At 38.2% G+C, this 20,357-nt stretch overlaps 1 protein-coding gene across 2 annotated transcripts in view; it reads left to right on the top strand.

The window, feature by feature from the left end:
- Window positions 1-20,357, top strand: part of LOC306864151 (3',5'-cyclic-AMP phosphodiesterase 4D-like) — a 70,328-nt gene that overhangs the window by 34,232 nt on the left and 15,739 nt on the right. For both annotated transcript variants that reach the window (XM_079407897.1, XM_079407896.1), the window contains exons 2-7: window positions 4,051-4,242; window positions 5,871-5,933; window positions 12,583-12,619; window positions 13,138-13,214; window positions 13,357-13,397; window positions 18,906-19,018. In XM_079407897.1, the coding sequence (XP_079264023.1) occupies window positions 4,051-4,242; window positions 5,871-5,933; window positions 12,583-12,619; window positions 13,138-13,214; window positions 13,357-13,397; window positions 18,906-19,018 (523 nt within the window). The remainder of the gene's footprint in view (window positions 1-4,050; window positions 4,243-5,870; window positions 5,934-12,582; window positions 12,620-13,137; window positions 13,215-13,356; window positions 13,398-18,905; window positions 19,019-20,357) is intronic.

Here is a 20,357-nt window from a genome sequence, read left to right as displayed (position 1 = left end):
GGCTTTCGTCATGAATCTGAGGTCAAAACAGACCAAATCCCACAAAAGGACAGGACATGTTCCGCTGCGGGAGAAACGTCCCACGGAGAACCTAAAAGCGAGCGGTTTTCCAGTCTCCCCAATGTCTCATTTGCTGTGCGTCACTAGACATCAAGGGGTTTGCTTAGCGATGTTCACCATGCTGGTGCATTTGAGAGTCCCTGACCTCTTATTTTTGTCTTATTAAATGAGCAAATGTTTGGTATTTGCAGCACAGCAAAGAGAAGGTCAGCCGACAGAAGTCACGCATATGAAAATGACAAAGGTTAGGGTCTTACCATACTGTAGCGTGACATGAGGGGAACGGTGTCTAACGTGTAATTTTATAGCAAAGACTTTCAGGACTTCACACTGAAGCATGTGGCTGCAGAACAAGAGGTCATTGATTTCTGCATCTCTCTTCTATCACCAGCTCTTCAAGGTCAGTCAGTCCGAGCGTTAAGTGACCTCACTGAGTCATGCCTCTCGAGTCAGGCTTGTGCAACATTCAGAACTGAACGGAGAATGCCTTTTAATCACAATTTAATTCCTGAATTTGAATCAGGCTTCAGGATTGCAACTTTAATTTCAGAAAGCAGGATTAAACATAATTCATATCAATTTTCAACAAGAAAATATGAGTTAAATATGGCTCTATTTTTGAAGAAAGTTTGGATGGATGGATAGATGTTAGGTGGATGAATGAAGGAATGGATGCAATGCGCTGGATGGATTGATAAATGGATGGATATGATGCTGTAGATGGATGAATTAATGGATGGATACAATGCAATTGGTGAATATGATGAGATAGATAGATAGATAGATAGATAGATAGATAGATAGATAGATAGATAGATAGATAGATAGATAGATAGATAGATAGATAGATAGATAGATGCTTTAAATGCTGTAGAAATTGTTTAATTTTTATTTTTTGTTGTATTTAATAATTGTGTCAGGCTTGTGATTTTTGCACAACCTCTTAAGTCTTGAGAACAGCGACGCAAAAGTGGTCAAAGTGTAAAACAGGAAGGAAAAGAAGTTTCTTGCTCACAGACCTCAAAGCAAGTGCCACACTGAGCTGAGATCAAGTAATGAGGACGACTCTCGCTGTATATCACACCATACATATGTGCTTCAGTAAACCTGTTAATGGACTCTGGAGCTGTCTGATTGTGTTAGCGGGCAAAACTGTTGGTGCATTTAGATCTTCACTGAGCTGACGGCTCTCATCCTTTTTAGGAGAGGAATTTAAGCTTGTTCCCCACGATTACAGATAGTCATTTATCACTGTATCTCTTCCTCTGCTCATCATTTTCCGCTGGAAAGGCCTCATACTTCTTGGGATTTGAAATCGGTGGTGTATGTGCATGAATACACGTCTCTCTCTGTGATACAAACAGACCTGCTCTTTTGTTCGTGTTCCTGTAATTCGAGAGCATCTCATCCTCACACAGTGTTCCAGATCCACGTGTTGTTGCTGCTTCACCTATTCAGACTTTCTAGGAAACTGCTGCTTATCTTTAAAGTGGTCAGAGAGACTTGTGGAGTGAGTCACTGGGGATTTGTTGAGGTTTCAAATGGGGACGCTCGCTGGGAAACTTGGTCACCTGATGAATCACCGGCAGTGACGTGGCGAGTACTTCACCGTGGCGATTAGCCGGCGAATAGCCTCTTAACACAATGGACGGGATTACGGCAGCTAAAGCCAGTGACAGTGTCCAACTGTGCGCTGGACGTCACTGGGAGGGAAACCCCTGTGTATCTGTCACTGCTAGCGTAGGTCATTATGATAAGCAGCTTTAGCTAAGGCTGTCCCCATGTGTTCATCAACATGCTCTCTCTGGTCTGCCTTCATTTCTGCTCAGGGCTGAAAGGTGATGAGTGGCGCCTCCTGGAGGCCGTTTACAGGGTTTCGCTCAATGTGTGCAAACTATAAAATGTATTTGAAAGTGACCAAGTATGGTTACCCACACTCAGAATTTTTGCTCTGCATTTAACCCATCCTAAGTGCACCACACAGCAGTGAACACACACACACCATGAACACACATCCGGAGCAGTGGGCAGACATTTATGCTGTGGTGCCCGGGGAGCAGTTGGGGGTTCGGTGCCTTGCTCTGTACATTCACTCCCCCCACCTACAGTTCCTACCGGACCTGAGACTTGAACTCATAACCTTTGGGTTACGAGTCCGACTCTCTAACCATTAGGCCATGACTGCCCCTATTTAGTTTTATGGAATTTAAGGGTTAACAATCTTAAATGGTATAAAAAACATCTTATCGATCATTTTAAGAAATCTTACATTTGGAGATGGAAAAAGCAGGATTCACTCTACAGCCTAATGTGAATATTAAAGGTCAAATCGTTATGATTTCATTAAATAAATATGAGCGCAGCATGTTTCAAAGTAGAAATGCGCCGCTGTTGCACATTCTCCAGACTCATGGTTTCAGAACAGTTCGCAATCAGTAAATATTGCGCATTTATGGCAAGCGATTGCTTCTGATTTACTGTTGATAAATTGACACTTTTACTTTATGGTGCTTTTATTGTAATATGTTGTAGATGGTTGTAAGAGTGCATATTTGTATAGCGCTTTTAACAATGCAAATTGTGTCAAAGCATCTTTACATCGGCTTGATATAAAGCTGGGTGGCTTTATATCAGCTTTAAAGTATTTAGACGGGGAAATAGTTTGTCGAAATAGTGTCATTCTCCTCTGGCCAGACAAAATCAGCAGTTTAAATCTAGGCTAAAGCAGAATCAGATTGTGCAAAGGACTCATTTTTGTTTGATGGCCGTCTTGAAGACAGGGTCTTCACTGGGGATCAGTCTCTGGGGCTTATCTAGGTGTCCTGGCTGTAGAGGTCATCTCTAGGTGCTGATCCACCATCTGATCTGGATGCAGTCTGGATCTGGGTGACTATGGTGACCTCGGAATAAGAAAGAAACAGACTAATATTAGTGTAGATGCCATTCTTCTAACAATGTAACAAGTACATCAGGTGTTTTGGGAAGTGTTCCCGGTTCCGGTTGACCTAATTAATGCAGCCTAATAATCCTTTAACAGATTTGAATATAGAAATGCAATAGTGTATTATGTGTAAGCCAGGTTAAAGAGATGGGTCTTTAATCTAGATTTAAACTGACAGAGTGTGTCTGCTTCCCAAACAGTGTTAGGTAGATTGTTCCAGAGTTTGGGCACTAAATAGGAAAACGATCTCCCGCCCGCAGTTGATTTTGATATTCTAGGTATCAAATGGCCAGAGTTTTGAGATCGCAGACAAAATATTTAGGAGCACCAGTGCGACTGACCCGATCAGCATATTTGTGTTTGCGCTGAGGAAGCTTCAAAGGTTTTTAACGTACTTACGTGTTTTTGCAACGTTGAGTAATGTATCACATAACAAAAAAAGTGTAGACAGAGTGTAAATAAGAGATTCATTGTGCATTTGTAAGGAGCTTCATTGATTATAATGGAGTTTTGGGAGTTAGCAGAAAAATTGGCTGGTGAGTGAAAAAGTTAATTTCAATCCTGATACAGTATATTAGCGTTTCCCAAACCTCACGCCATTCATGTTCTAGCACACTTTAATGCCCTTTGAATGGAACATATACACTCGTTTCAAACTGGAATCATGGCGGAATATCCTGTGATGTCCACTTCTCAGGGCACTTACGGTCGAATAGAACAAACGTCGTACATGATAAGAGATACATACGAAATATGCAGGGCACGAGGACTGGGATTGGGAAACGCTGCAGTATATAGTTAAGTACAATTTGAAGCAGAAATATTTGAAAACTTTTAAAATGTACTTCTTGTATTCTAATAAATTAAATAACTTTTGTAACACATTATATGATACACTTTTATTGCAACTTGGGTGCACATATGCTTCTTGGGAAAATGTAATGGTCAAACCCTGATTTTTGGAAAAAAAGCAGTGTATTTTTTGACTAATCTTACTGTTAACAGTTGGTTATTTGTTTCATAACGCCAGTATCTCTCTTTCTCTGTAGCTTTGACGTGGACAATGGCACGTCATCAGGACGGAGTCCCCTGGATCCCATGACGAGTCCGGGCTCGGGCCTGATCCTTCAGGCCAACTTTGTGCACAGCCAGCGGAGGGAATCCTTCCTCTACCGCTCCGACAGTGACTATGACCTGTCGCCGAAGTCGATGTCCCGAAACTCCTCCATAGCCAGTGACATGTGAGTACTGGAATCATTTAAAGCCATGTGACATTCTCTCATAACCCTTTACTTTTTTTGGTCAGTCAAGTTTTATTTTGATTTTGTTTTGGACTTTTGTTTCACTGAGCAAAAGCACACTAAAAATTAGACGTCATGCTTGTATTGTGATTCAGCGTAATTTCATTTGTCCATGCAGAAATAGATCTTAGTTTTCTTTTCGAGTAACCAAAAAGAGTTCAATAGTTTGTGTGATCTCATTTGATATAATTTCTTAAAACAGATAGAACTACAGGTCGAAAAGGACCTGTTAGCCCACATAGATGTTCAGCTGTCTCATCCATCAATAACATTGATGGTTCCCTGCTGTTTGAGAGTGTGTGTGTGTATTTGTGTCTTTATATGTAGTACATGTACATGTGTGTGGTCATCAGTGGTATGTCGTTTGCCCCCAGGTCACATGACTCTTAACGTCAGCCTCTCTCTCTCTCTCTCTGTCTACATCATTTCTCTTTCTCGCAAAGAGTCTTTACATACCTTTAATCACATAGGTACATTTTTGTAAGAAATGAATACTTTTATTCACTAATGATGACTTATATTGATCAAAAGTGACAGTAAAGACATTTATAATTTTACAAAAATGCCAATACATTCTAAAGAAATGCTGTTTTTTTTAACTTGAATAAATAAAATATCATGGTTTCCACAAAAATGTTAGGTATTAACTGTTTTCAACATTGATAATAATACAGAATGTTTTTTAATTAACAAATCAGCATATTAGAAGGATTTCTGAAGGATCATGTGACACTGAAGACTGGAGTAATGATGCTGAAAATTCAGCTTTACATCACAGGAAAAAATGACATTTTTGAAATATATTCATATAGGAAACTTATTTTAAATCATTAAAATATTTCAAAATATTACTGCTTTTGCTGTATTTTTGATCAAATATTTGCAGCTTTGGTGAGCATAAGTCTTCTTTAAAAACATTAGAAATCTTACTGACCACAAACTATTGAACAGTAGTGTAAATATGGCATTAAAACAGTATTTCAGGTGAAAACTCTCCCTCATATCATTCCAAACGCATGACTTTCTTTCTTCTTAGTAAAAGTATATAATTGCTGTCAAGCTACAAAAAAAGAGACAAAACACACCATAAAAGCACCATATGATAGCTGTGTGTGAGGAACAGACTGAGAATTAAGTTGCTGGAAATTAGACGTGCACATGATTTGGGAGCTACGGTAAAGATTTCCAAAAAATGCTGACTAAGATTCGTGTCTGTTTCTTGCTCAAAGCTAATGTATATGGCTTTAGAATATGTATATAGCCACAGTTTTACAGTGTTTTTCTTCTTTGGAGAGCTTGATAGCCACAGTACACATTAATAAACAAGTTTGGATTGACATGAAGGTGAGTAGATGATCTCTGAGTGAACTATTCCTTTAATACGACATGAAAAAAAGCAAAAGTAAGTCACTGAAGAACCTGAGAGAGACTCAAATGACACTCTAGCGGTTCGCTGACCTCTTTAGAGACATGGTCATTCATAACAGCCACTTCTCAAACCACAAAGGCAGAGGAACCAAGGTGTGTGTGTGTGTGTTTGTCTGACAAACCTGTGTCCTTATCGATAGGAATAACCACCTGCCGAGGCCAGGCCTGGTCTCTCGGAGATCTGAGCCGGTTATTAGTGGAAAGTAAGTTCTGTTTCTGGCTCGCCTGTCCTAACGGCAGCTCCTGGCCTTGCTCTTCCTCAAGGAATGCTCTTGCTTGTCTAATCTGCATCACCTTGCTTCACCTGTAGACGCGAGCATCACAGTCTCACATGCATTGAGAACCCTCACCTTACACCCTCACCATTTAATGCGCAGAATGACGACCAAATCAACCTGCGATGGGGCAACAAAAAATTAATTTTCAGGTTGATTTGATTGGGTGATGATTCTGGGCATTAAAACCTCTGTGTCGTTAGAGCGTAGGGGAACGTCATGAGAGAAATCGCATGGAGAAGACAGAGTTCGGAGGACATGTCGCTTGTGGCTTGGACGTGTGTGTGAGTGTGTGTTTGTCAAACTCCATCTTTGCCATGATCCTGCATTGCATGTGACACTGATAATGGTCGTTCAGAGGTGCACATGTGACTATTATTATTATTATTTCCTCCAGTCACCGTGAATGCATTCGCTCTATTGTGTCGCATAATTTAATGTTCTCAGCGGATTGATCTAATAAGCAATAAAATGCTTGACATTTAAGAGAGATGGGTGCTTTTTTAAACTCTTACGTCAAATGTTGAAATTGATTAATTAGATTTCGTTCTGCATTCGTCACAGTCAAACAATAGGGGGAGCCAACAGTACTCTAAAATGATGAGCTTTTGAGAAATACAGCGCATGCCATTAGTTGCACTGAGGCTCCGTTCCAAAACATAGTGAGCTTTGTACTGCCTACAGCTTCCTTCAAAGACAGCATCCTAACTAAAGATTGACACTCATAAGGGACTGATTTTGAGCGCTTTACATTGCTTCACATTTGACTTCACAATTGATTTCAGTAGCATTTTGTTAAGCTACCAATTCTATGCTCTAATAAGCAAAATGGCTTACAATGTTTTTTTTTTTTTTTATTGGAAAAATTATTAAATACATGTCAAATAAATATATATATATATATATATATATATATATATATATATATTTTTTTTTTTTTTTTTTATTCATGCTATTAGTTATTCAACAGAATATATTTATAATACAAATTTCTCTCACTTATTTTTATATAATATAAAAAATGTATAAACTATAAAATTTGTATCTTTATTTTATAATAATAATTTTCAATTATAAACATTTCTATTAATTTTTTTCAGTACTCAATGTATTTGCAATTTCTTTTGCTTTTTTATATTATAACATTTGTAAATCACATGTATGGTTTATATTATATAATTATTAATTATTATAACATTAACACTTTTCAGTACAGAACATTTTTTATAATCAGCATTCATCTTGCTTCTTTGTTGGAATATATAAAATGTATATAATATAAATTTATTATTATAAACATTTTCAATAATACTTTGGCAATGCATGCTTTTTTATTTGTCCAAAACAAAATACCTTACAAGTTTTTGCATGCTGCTTATCTTTTGGGGTAACCTTTGCATTTGAAGCACACTTGACACCTTAAATTGTTCCCTCAACTAGGTTTTAGAACAGAACATGTGAATACAACAGAATAGAGGTGTAATTATTGAATTATATCACGTCAGCTGCATGATAAAACAAGCACATGAACAGCAGAACGATCAAAGAGCCCAGATCGCATAGCTAAAGCAAATGGAACGGTGATGGATGATATCACAGGAAATTGTCTGATCAGTGCACTTCCTCTCTCTGGCCTGATCTTTGCAAGCTCAGAGCGTTTCTCTATGTAACCCTGCACCGGCTCATGCATTATGTAGAGTCCCGAGGGATGGCGGGCACGCGTTTTCGTTTCATTTCGCCTGAGAATCCATTCTCAACCCGGAATGGCAGGAAATATCATGTCGGTTCCTGATATTAACCTCTACCGTCACAACTGCTCTTGGAGTTTTAGTAGTACATCTGCCGTCTTGCACGTAATGTACTGTACTGATTACTGCTGGAAAGTCTGATTCATTTTTTGCCAGTCACTTTGTTCAGATTTCAATGAACAGGCTTCAAGACCCCACACAAATCTCACTTTTCACATTTGGGTTTTTTCAAAAGAATAATTCATTTTCAGTTTGAGGTCTCTTAACATACTCGTCTACATGTTTTCTTGGTATGCAAGCTTGATTTCACGTGTCATTTCTTTCCAGAATATCAGAAAACAACTCATAACGCAACTCAAATATGCTTTGCATTCTCTGTGTTGCCACAAGGGCGCTAAAGTGAGCATTAACATGAACTATCTTCAGAATCAGAATCAGAATGAGCTTTATTGGCCAGGTATGTTTACACATACAAGGAATTTGTTGTAGTGACAGAAGCTCCACAGTGCAACAGAAAGACAGTAACAGGACAGGACACAGGTAATAAAAGAATAATATACAAATAGGCAATGTACAAAATAGCAAAAAAACAATATATAATATAGACAATTATGTGTGTACAGGTCTGATATGTGCAAATTTGAAATGAAAAAAATAAGTATGTGTGGTAAATAAATAATAGTGTTGTGTGTTCCACGTTTAGTGTCAAGTGTTCATGAGATGGATTGCCTGAGGGAAGAAACTGTTCCTGTGTCTGGTCGTTCTGGTGCTCAGAGCTCTGTAGCGTCGACCAGATGGTAACATTTCAAAGAGGGAGTGTGCTGGATGTGAGGGGTCCAGAGTGATTTTACCAGCCCTTTTGCTCACTCTGGATAAGTACAGTTCTTGGAGAGTTGGGAGGGTTGTACCAATGATTCGCTCAGCAGTCCAGACTACTCTCCGTAGTCTTTTGAGGTCAGATTTGGTAGCTGAGCTGAACCAGACAGTTATTGAAGTGCAGAGGATGGATTCAATGATGGCGGAGTAGAACTGTTTCAGCAGCTCCTGTGGCAGGTTGAACTTCCTCAGCTGGCGAAGAAAGTACAACCTCTGCTGGGCCTTTTTCACAATGGACAAAATGTTTTTAATATTTTTGTAGTTATGCTCAGCATTTAAAAAATGCTCTGTCTTAAAAGTGCAATTACTAAAAAAAGTTTTTAATTGAATTTCTTTTCCTTTTCGCACCTTATTTTTAGTACCATTAAAATACTATTACTAATTATGATTATACGATAATTATACTGTTACTAATACTATTATACTACTTTTTATTAATGTTTGAATTAACATGTTGAATTAGTTTTTATTTTTAAATTATTTTAATTTTAGTCCAATTTTTCGTAATTTGTATGCATGTTATTTATTTGAACAATTAAGTGTTTTATTACTTAATTTATTTCACTTATTTAAATGTTTATTTATTTATGAATTACTTTATTTACCTTTTTTACTATGTTCTTGCCATGAAGATAGTCTTAGATGTTGATTTGACAGAAAACAAACAAACAAATGAAGTATTTTTCAATGCACAGGCCAAACATTGGACCGTTTTCAGCCTGATATTGCTGTGTGTCTTCTCCTGATGTTTTCAAGCTAAAGCTCACTTTAAGACGAGCCGCTGAACTTACGGCTTTGATAAGCTGCAGCTGCCTCTCCATTTAGCTCTTCTGAAAGGTCTGGCAGTCTCAGCATACTGAGCAGAGTGCTGATAAACCATAGTTAGTTCTCCTCTCCCTGCAACGCTGTCAGCATCAGAAACACACACAGATGTGGGGTTCATCTGGAGTTCACACGCACGATCTGGACACTCTCATCTTCAGAGTAGCGTGCAGGATAGCGTTCACATTCCCACTCCAGTTAAAGCTGCTCTGAAAAGTCTTGAAATGAGCAGGTTGTTGATTGTGAAATGGCAGCAGGTTGTTGCACTTGTCGAAGCCGCGGCCTTGTACTATGTTTAGCGCGCATGCATACTGCAGCAGTTGGACGGGAGCGCGTGATACGCTACACACGCCTGCCGGTGACCTTTTCCTCCCGGACGGTGTGTGGACATGTAGCGCTGAGGGAAGCCGTCATGCATACATGCACACACATGGACGTACAGACACACGGCATTATGCTAAACCGCAGGAGCGTCAGCGATACCCATGTGCTGAAACTGACTCGGGTCACGCGTGAAATCGGACGCTTCTTCAGCCAGCCGGATGACAGGCGGAGAGGGTACGTGGTGTTTAGGGCTGTTCTGGAGGTCTCGTTCTTTGCTCAGAAATCCAGACATGACCTCGAACTCCTCCCAACATACTGGCATGCTGCTCACTCAACTGCACACTTACTGCCTCCCCACCGCAGAGTCTAACTGCACTCACATGCGCTGCTGTCCTGCTGTCGCTCTCGCCACTAGCCGCTCACTAACTGCATTTCCAACGTGCAAATGAGCCTGAATGATGTGAAGGCAGAACAGTGACAGGTCAGGTTATCCCGTTAAAGGGGCATTCACACTGACACAGATTTACTACTCAAGTTTCTGTGCCTACAGTCAATTATCGGGGAAGTCATGGAAATAAATCAAATAATTTTTTTTAGTGACTCCAGTTTTTATAGTTATACTCAACATTAAAAAGTTTATTGGTTAGAAATTAAGCTTCGTTTTAAAAGTGTAGTTGCTATAAAATGATGGATTTTTTTCTGTTTTATTTATTTTTCTTTACTTTTACATCTGTAAATTCGTAGAAAACTTTGTTCTCATTGGTCAGATATATTTGGTTACTGAAGTCTCACATGTATGCCACTAATGATTAGTGTTATTTTAATATCACTGAGATACTATTATAGTTTTAATTCATATTTTGAATTAGTTTTTATATTTTCTGTTTTCATTTACATTTTTTTGTTTGTTTTTGTTATTATTATTTATTGTTTTTAATCACATAATTTTTTATGAATTTATTTAAAGCTTTATTTTTATTTTTTATTTTTTGCACTTTTCAAATGCGTAAGTGTGATAAAGGCCTATAGGCCTGTGTTGTCACATCACATACAAATTATGTTGTATTAAACATTAAATATCTCATAATAACAGGAAAACATAGTTTGTATGGCATAATATCTCGTGATTACGAGAAAAAGTACAGTTCTAATGACATGTCATTATTACAAGAAAATATATTGTTGAAATGACATCTCATTATTAAAATATAATTAAGTGGAAAAAAATGAATATATATGTGGCAGCAGTGTGCCACCATACATTTCAGATTTTAGTACAGTAAGTTAAATGAACATCAGAAATCTTGTATTTTTGTATTCCTTTTTTCATTTCAAGTAAAGTTTACATGAAAAGTAAGGAAAATTTGAGAAAAAAAAACCTTGACAAATAACCCTCCTATAGTGATGTAATCACTCAGTGTGAACAATTTATATTTAAACTGACATTATTAAAAAGTGTACTATAATTTACGGCCTTTAAGGGATAGACACAGGAAAGTGACTGTATCCTCTAGAGCAGGGGTTCACGAATGGGGTATGCCTACGAGTGTATACCATTAGCGAATTAATAAAAATTAAAACGTTTTTTGCAAATAACATGTTTATACAGTTGTCATGTAAATGTGAAATCTTCAATGTAAAAAAACAATTATCTTTTTGGAAAACCGTGTATTTAAAAATTATTGTGGAAAAAATGTAAATTAAAGTAATATGAATTTTGAGTGTAATAATAACAATAGCTATATAAATATTACTGAAATTTAAAACTGATAAAAATAAATGTTTTTAAAGTTAAACATGCAAATGTGCCATTCAATTATTGAAATATTTACTTAAAATATCAGGGGATACTTTAAGCAAATAATTTATGTCAAAGGGGTTTGGCTGACAAAAAAGTTTGAAAACACATCCCGTGTGTCACAGATCTGATAGTTTAAGGAGGAATTTACCAGGATGCAGTTTTTTGCATCATATTCCTCATTTCACACCACATTTCCCCATCAAATCAGGACAGTTAGGATGATGAACAACGGTGAGACGGGATCAGGCTGCTGCCTACCTAGTGAACGCTCAGTATCAGGCTATTTAAGTACCCAGTCAGCAGCATTTTTGGGCATTGTAGACACAACATGACCCAAACTGGGCTTTTGATGCCCAAAAATGCAGTCTGAATCTGAATCTCTTAGTGCTTGATGGAAATGTTGATGTTTGGTCGTTTATGATGTTTAAAACTCATGCAGATTATTTCCTCTCATTTTTGTCTTTTATCTTTTTGTTCTTGACTTTGTGCATCTTCATAATCGCTGTTGTTGCATAATGAAAGTTTCCTGTATTTTAAATACTATTCTGTGCATTTTTCAGTGGAACTGACACTTTTGGTGTGAAATGTTCTTGTACACGATTAGACTTGAGCAGCATGTGTGATGCTAACCGAATATGTTGACATAAAGTGTCACGGTGAGATCTGAATGAATGGAGGTCGTCCACACCACACACTGGTAGTGAACATTCACTAGCATTGAAAGCATTAATGCAAGCGTGTCCCTGCCTTGTTGTCTCTTGTCACACAGACAAACCATATCTCAATCCTCCTGAAGGACCAAACGCAAAAATATTATACAATCTGATTTTATTTTGGGGCAAAATCTGCACTTTTATTAATGATATGGTTCGTTTGTCATGACAAATGCATGCAACATTATAAACATGCGTATCACGCATTAAGAGAGTCATCATTTTCTTTGGCTATGTACCTGAGGTGTGTATGTCACACTGCTGATTTTCTGACTCTGTCCGTTCTCTTGCAGTCATGGAGATGACCTCATCGTTACACCGTTTGCACAGGTCAGTGACACAGGAAGCAGTTCAGGGTGAATTCTGGGATACATCTCATCCAGGCCCTTCTGCACTGTTGAAGTCAACATGAAACTCTTTTAATAATATTCATACCACACAGGATATTCAGCGAGAAATATTGTAGGGAAGGACTTTTATTCATCAGGAACCGACTGGATAGTGAAAAGTGCTTGGAAAAGAAGAGTGATTGGTGACGTCAGCCGAAAATCAAAGTCGTTTTATGATAAATGATTACGAAGTTAAACATTTTTTGGTTTTGGAATAACATGCACATGTGAATAATGCACAAAAAGACATGTGGACTTTACACCCTATTTAATAATACAAACAATACGTTTTAATATTTCAACTGCATATGTGAATTAAGCCTTTAATTTAAATGAAGTTTCACAAATGCTCAGTTTGTCCTAACTGTAATATTTAGTTTTGTGTTAAATGTGATGGATAAAACTAAATTACAGAGACTCAACGTCGATGACCTCTTGCGTTTTACTTTGCTCTTGAAGGTGCTGGCTAGTTTGAGGACGGTACGGAATAACTTTGCAGCGTTAACCAACCTCCAGCAAGACCGAACGTCCAACAAGTGAGTGCAGTTACGTCAAAGATTCAGCCTTACAATCGTCATGAACAGTTTTTGATGTGCAAAAAGAGCAGAAGAGGAAACAAATCAAATGTATCGTGCTATCTATAATGCTCTGTGCTTTTGTTGTGCTGAATTTTCACAGGCGATCCCCCATGCCTCCTCTCTCAAAGGCCTCCTTCTCAGGTGAGATGGTTTCCCTTTGGTTTTTATACCATTTCAGAAATGCAGTAATTAACTTGATTTTAAACCTTTAAACTGTGTATTTAATTCCGTTGTACTGTTCTCTCTTGCTTTACATGTTATTTCCCATTCATTCTATGTAAAATATTAATATTGAGCATTTTTGATTGCAGACTTTGGTATCTAAATGCAGTTTGAGATCTCTTCAGAAACTCTAGAAGAGACACATATGCAATTACTAGGATGAGAACATCTGAGAAGCAGAAGGCTTAGTTAAAAGGCTTATTTTGCTTGCTATTTAATGGAGATATTATGGAGATCTCGTTAGTGTTTGTTCTTTGCGGTTGGTTGTGTTGGATTTGGTTCTGTTGATCAAGCCTGTCATAGCAGCTGTAAAGCTCTAGGGAGCGACAAAACAACTTTCATTCATGCAGTAACCTCTTTTTTTCAGCAAGGCTGCTCTATTTTGCGATGATATCTTTTCTGTATTATTGTAGAAAAGAGATGCACTGCGTGGCCAAAATGTTTGTTTTGAAATGATATGCTTTGTATATTTCTCATTGGTTTTGATATTATTTAGATTTTAAACCTCTAACCTGAATTAATATTGGTCTAAACTGTGTATTAATTATTTTTCATCTCCTTTGCATGTGATTTCCCTTTCAATTGATGTGTAATAATAATATTGAGCATTTTATATTGAAATATCTGGCTTTTGATTGCAGACTTTGACAAATCAGAGCACGGTTTGAGATCTGAAACTCTAGAGGAGATGCATGAGATTACTGGGGTGTTTTTCCGAGAAGCTGATCAACACCAAATACCAATTATATTTTTACATTAGATGCTTATAACAGGTCTGGTCTTTGGGACCATGGACATGCTTATGTCCATACACTGTATACCGATGCATGAGAAATGTGTCTTCCAAAAGAGGTAAACATAACCTGCTTTGACATTCGTGAATCTTTTCACCCCATTCGAATTGTGCAAAGCTGTTATTAATAGATGTGGCGCAGCTGGCAGCCCGCCAATCTGACATGATACTCGCAAACACACGCCATCTCGCTTTGATGCTCGGCCAGAGACGTGCTTCCAGTTCGGGAAAGCGCGTGTTGGCGTCTTGCCGGGACTTGCAAGATGAGTCCATCAATCAAGATGCTCCCCATCACTTGGCCTTCATGCAAATGTCTGATATGGAAATGCACACAACTAACATCAACACTTCCCCAGTTTAGTGCACGTGCTAACTCATGCATTCAGGCCATATGAAAAAAATGAAGCCCTAAAATCAAAGTTAAAACCTCAGTGGCACCTGCCGATTCGGTCCATTATCGGCTCCTTCTATGTATAGCTGCTGCTTAAAACACAGAGGTTCCGCCCCTTGCTTTCTAATGATTCGACAGTGGTTGCCTGGCAACCTGAAGGCGGATGGCATAAGCATCTCAAAAAGACAGAGTCTCACGAGAATGACCTGGTTTTTCAAACGTGGCGTCTAGGTGATCTCGGGCTGGTTTTCAGAAGGTGTTTGCGTCAGCCTGAGGCTTCTGTTTCCCACGGCTGCTTTCTCGCTATTACTGGAGAGGAATTGTGTATTTCAAGACTGCTGACCCACTGAGGGGTGACATTAAGGTTTTCTCCGAAATCGTTTGGCATCTAGCAGGGCCAGGTGCTGGCTCTGAGTGATTTATCTGAAGTTTGATTAACTATATGGGTCAGTCGTTTACTAGAGAAAGGCCACCACTGAGCTGTGGTTTTTATTCATTTGAATTTAGCATAATTTAGCAGCAAAGTTGGTGAAACGTCAGGTTTGGACATTCTGGATATAGCAAATGTCGGTTTACCAGGTGTTTTTTGTATCATTTATTCAGAAAGAAAAAAAATTCTAAAATGTCCTAGTCATATTTCACAACAAAAGCAAACAGTTTAATTGGAGGCAATTTTATGATCATATTTGCAAGCATTTTATTTATTTATTTGTGCTTTCAATTTAAACTATATTTAAATAAATATTAAAATACTACATACTACTAATACTATTAAAATACTATAGATTTTTTTTTTTCATTTAAATTTTTCATTGTGATAGTATATTTTATATATTTTTGGAATATATTTTAATATGTAAATACATTTCTGTGATGCAAAGGTGAATTTTCAGCATCATTACTCCAGTCTTCAATGTCACATGATCCTTCAAAAATCATTCTAATATGCCGATTTGTTGCTCAAGGAACATTTTTGAATATTATCATGTAATTGAAAACAGTTTTGCTGCTTAATATTTTTAGTGGAAATCGTGATGCATTATTTTCAGGATAATTTGAAAGAACAGAAGTAGATTTAAATGGAAATGCATTTTAAATAGAAATCTTTTGTAACATTATAAAAGTCTTGCTGTTGATCAATTTAATGCATCTTTGCTGAATAAAAGTATAATTGTATACATAGACACCTCAAGGTAGGATTCTGATCAAATTCAAAAATCTCCACAAAAATGTTTGCTTTCTGAATTGCTTTATTTTAAAACTGTAGCTTTGTCTGGCATCCAGTCAGAGAGTGTTTGCTCAGTCTCTTGTGGAATCCACTCCAGAGTTTGACTGCAGCCCTGTCCTGCTCTGTCACAGCAGCTTCTGAGGGGCCGACCTCTGGTGTCGCACTGAACACAAGAAGAATGCCATTGACGTCAGAGGAGATGTTGTCAGCAAGGACAGTGGACCCCTGCTCTTGAATTCTCTGAGAGTGATTGGACAGCCGTTTGAGGAGAGGGCTAAAGAAATGGGGGGTTGGGGCGGAGAGAATGCCACACATGATGTGATCCTTTCCCCCACGTTTCCATCTTTTTCCTTTCTTAAATCTTTCATCTGTGCATTTTCTCTTTCTTTGTGGGGCTAGTGTGTCACCAAGCTGTTTTTCTCCCCTGACCTTTGAATTATGATAGACAAAGCTGCTGCTGACCCGAGTGTGTGTTGCACGCTCCGAGTCAGAGGTTGAGCAAATTTTCTCGGTATAGTCCTCTAAAGGTTGCCCCGTAACAAAAGCATCAAGATCCTGTGACCTCTGAAGTGCGTGTTGTGATTGTGTCATGCTTGTTTTGATGAATGCTTTTCTTGTAACTTTAGCTCTTCTCTGTGTAACTCAATACGCACGAGTAGAATTGCAACAGTTTGAGTTATTGTTTATTGTCTGTGCGGTGTGAACATATGCACATCCTGTGACGCAGGTTAAGGTTTTAAATGCACTTGTCACAACTGCACAGCCCCGACATAATCCAGGATTATGAAAAAAAATTAAATCTGGGCCTGAACGGATCGCATTGGTCCCATAACAAGGATTAATTTTCAGTGGTAATCAGCGTAGATTGATTGTCACGTAATCTTCCAGCATCGCAGTGAATGAATCTGCACTGGAATGGCATACAGCTGAAGTAAACAACCTCCCAGGAGCATTCTGGGACATGAAAGAGCAGTTGCTATCGCAAGCAATCTGTCTGTCACGAGTAAAGGCACCTCTCCCATCTTCCATCTGATACTAATCGGACTCCTGTGGATGTGGCTGTTTGCTGCTGATGAGACGTGTTGCACATTTACTCAGATTGTTTAGGGCTGCTTTTGCTTTAGATATATACTTGTATGCTTATACTATCTGCTGTTTTTCTCGCACTGTACTGATACAGCAATTTTGGCAAATACTGATAACCGATAATTATTTTTGTTTTAGTCGATAACTGATAAAATGACCAATACTGTTAATCCATAATGTTTGCCCTGTTTTTAAACTAAAATACAGTTTGAAATCACATTTCATGCATGAATCAGGAATCTAAATGTTATAATTTAACAGAAAATATGAAAAACAAAACCAATATTTATATTTCATACTTTTGAAACATGGAATAAAACAGAATTTGGGGGAAAAAAACTGTATTAATCTATCAACATCAATTTAAAATCTAATATTTGGTTCATCAGACTGATATAGATTAATTAAAAAATAAAAAAGAGAATAAGTATATATATATGTAAAAAGAGAATAAAATTATATATATATATATATATAAGAATAAACATTAATATTTTAGATAGATATAGTTGTCTTCATTATTAATTATATATTATATACATTTTTGAAAATGTATATCTATAATTTAAATAAATTAACAAAATTCTAAATATATATTTAAATTAGTGCGATTAATCGTATCCAAAATAAAGTTCAAATAAGTTTTTGTTTACAGAATATATGTGTGTTATGTATATATAAATACACACACATTCATATATATATATATATATATATATATATATATATATATATATATATATATTTAAGAAAATGTTTGTTTATATATTAAATATATTTATATATAATAGAAATTATGTGAATATAAATATATACATGAAAATATTTTCAAAATATGTGTGTGTCTTTATATATACATAATAAATATACACAGTACACACACATATTATGTAAACAAAAACTTTTATTTTGGATGCGATTAATCAAGATTAATCGTTTGACAGCACTAATGTAAATAAATGCAATTTACTACATAAATTTAAATTAAGTATGCATTTGTATACTGTTTTATTATACTATTATACATTTTATGTACAAAATGCTTACACATGTTGTGGTTAATTTGATCTTCCTTTCAGATGTTGTGAAACTCTAGTCCCCAGTCGTGTCACGCACAAGACAGAACTGCAGCAAGCATTTTTAATACACATTTGTAACAGAGATCTGGCCCCTTTTTGCTGACAGCAGTGAGTCTGCAGGGATGCTGGGCTCCTGCTCCAGCGCTCCGGTCCAGATCTTGCATCTCTCGCTGCGTCGTGCTCTCCAGCTCTGTAGGTTTGTGGTTTCACAGGAAGCTGCTCATGTTTGTGTAAAGCAATGCCTCCTATATCATGTCTGTGTAGCTGAGGTGCCGCACAGCTCTCTCACTGTGTCGCTTGTGCAAGCTCTTTTTTACGACTCTGGATACCGCTGTTGCCCAAGCTCTCCAGGAACACTTGGCAAAGCCCATCGCTTCATACAGGAGTCTCTGTCTGGGGGGGTAAAGCCGGTAGGAGGTGCTGAGGAGACCCTTTGCGGTTTCTCTCTTTTGTTGTGAGGCAGAGCGTCAGCTATAAGACATCCTCTGAAGTTCATGGACCTGTGGAGGAGACTGATTCTAAACCAGCGTATGGACATTGGATTGTTCAGGCAACCCGCTGGGAATCAGTAGAAGCGGATTAAAAAGGGAATCTCTGTGCTCGTATGTGTGTGTCTGTATATGCAAGGAGCATGGGGCTCCGGTGCGTCTCTGGAGTTTTCAGAGGGCAAGGAGCAGCTCGTACTTGATCCTTTAGCCCTCATCTTTTCAGCACAGCATGAAGAGTCACCCATGTGTCCACCCTGGGCATCCCAGCATGGCTGTGTACGACGTGGACGATATCCGGGAAGCCTCGGCTAGCCCGGTCAAACGCCTCAAAACTGACCATCCCCTTCCCTGTCTCCCTCCAGAGGAGGCCTACCAGAAACTGGCCACCGAGACCCTGGAGGAGTTGGACTGGTGCCTGGACCAGCTGGAGACCCTGCAGACCCGACACTCCGTCAGCGAGATGGCCTCCAACAAGGTGAGTCACCGTTCAACTTCCCACCTAACACATGGTATTTTCCACTTACGTCGCACCTAAGAACGAAGGGCTTCCCCTCGACTTAATGTCATTACCGCTGCTACCCAGGGGAGCTCAGGTAATTGGTGTGATTTGGCAGGGCTGTTGGCTCGCAGACAGGGGACGTTATCAGGTTTCGTTAGAGCCAAGATGGCTGCCCCAGGGGGGTGCAGTTTCAGGGAGATACACACACGAGTCATGTACGTGCGGGATTGTGAGTCAGGGTTGCCCATCACGCATCCTGCTTCGGCATGACCGACGACGTCTGATTATCAAAACACCAAATGCTTGTTGCCCCACTGTGTGAATAGAAACGGCCAATGTTTATGCATGCATGTGTGCGTGTCTAGCCCATGCTGGAAGACCTTTAGTCAGACTGAAGCATCATTGTCATTGGAATCATGGGTCTGTTCTTGTGGGAGGGAGGTCAGATTGCTGGGGATCATGTTTGGCATTGCTGATGACTGCACAGGCATCTTTTAATGTGGCACGCCGCCGTGCCCAGGACTGCAGTCTCCAGCAAAGCTTCCCTGTAATTCCTTTTTGTGGAGAGGGGTTAGGGAAATATGGGATAGAGGTCTTGTTTTGGTTTATGCGTTTGGTGTGAGTCTAAGAGGAGGGGAAGTCCCGGTATTACTGAAGGTCATGAATCATATTTCACATTAGAACTGGGTGATATAATGTTTGTTGTCATGTAAACCTTGAATGTCTTCTGTTGGATTTTGGTAGTTTGAATAGTTGTTCTACAAACTGGATTTTAAAATGAAAAAAATGACAAAAACATGAGCGGTGTTTGCATAAGCAAAACTCGCTGTGATGATGGCAGGGAGTTGTGGACGGTTTCCAGGGTGTTTCTGTGTGATCACTAGACTGTTCTAGGTGGTTTCTGGGGATTTCTAAGTAGTTGCATGGTGGTTACCTGATTTTGGGTTACTAGGTGATTGCTGGGGAGTTTTCCACCCAATTTAATCATCCACCACGTGCAAATTCTGACCATTTGAGGTTACATTTATGTCTATAGCACAAAGTTTAATACTTAGGTTTAGCAATGTGAACAAACCTCTAACCCCTAGTATGATATATTGTATTGACACAAGTATATTAATTCATACAAGTATACATATACAAATATAAACATAGGTATATATTTTTTGTATATGCATTTTGTTAACGCAAACACCTACAAATTATGAAATGTAAACATGTTTGTTGCAACATCCCGTATTAGACAATGTTTACATATAAATATTATTAAATCTATTCCTGCTATGATAATTTTTCACAATCTGCAGGCATTATG

This window comes from Barbus barbus (genome assembly GCF_936440315.1).
Source record: "Barbus barbus genome assembly, chromosome: 45".
In the NCBI taxonomy this organism is placed as follows: domain Eukaryota; kingdom Metazoa; phylum Chordata; class Actinopteri; order Cypriniformes; family Cyprinidae; genus Barbus; species Barbus barbus.
Note: the sequence above shows the minus strand (reverse complement) of the source record. Positions and strands in the feature narration are given on the sequence as shown.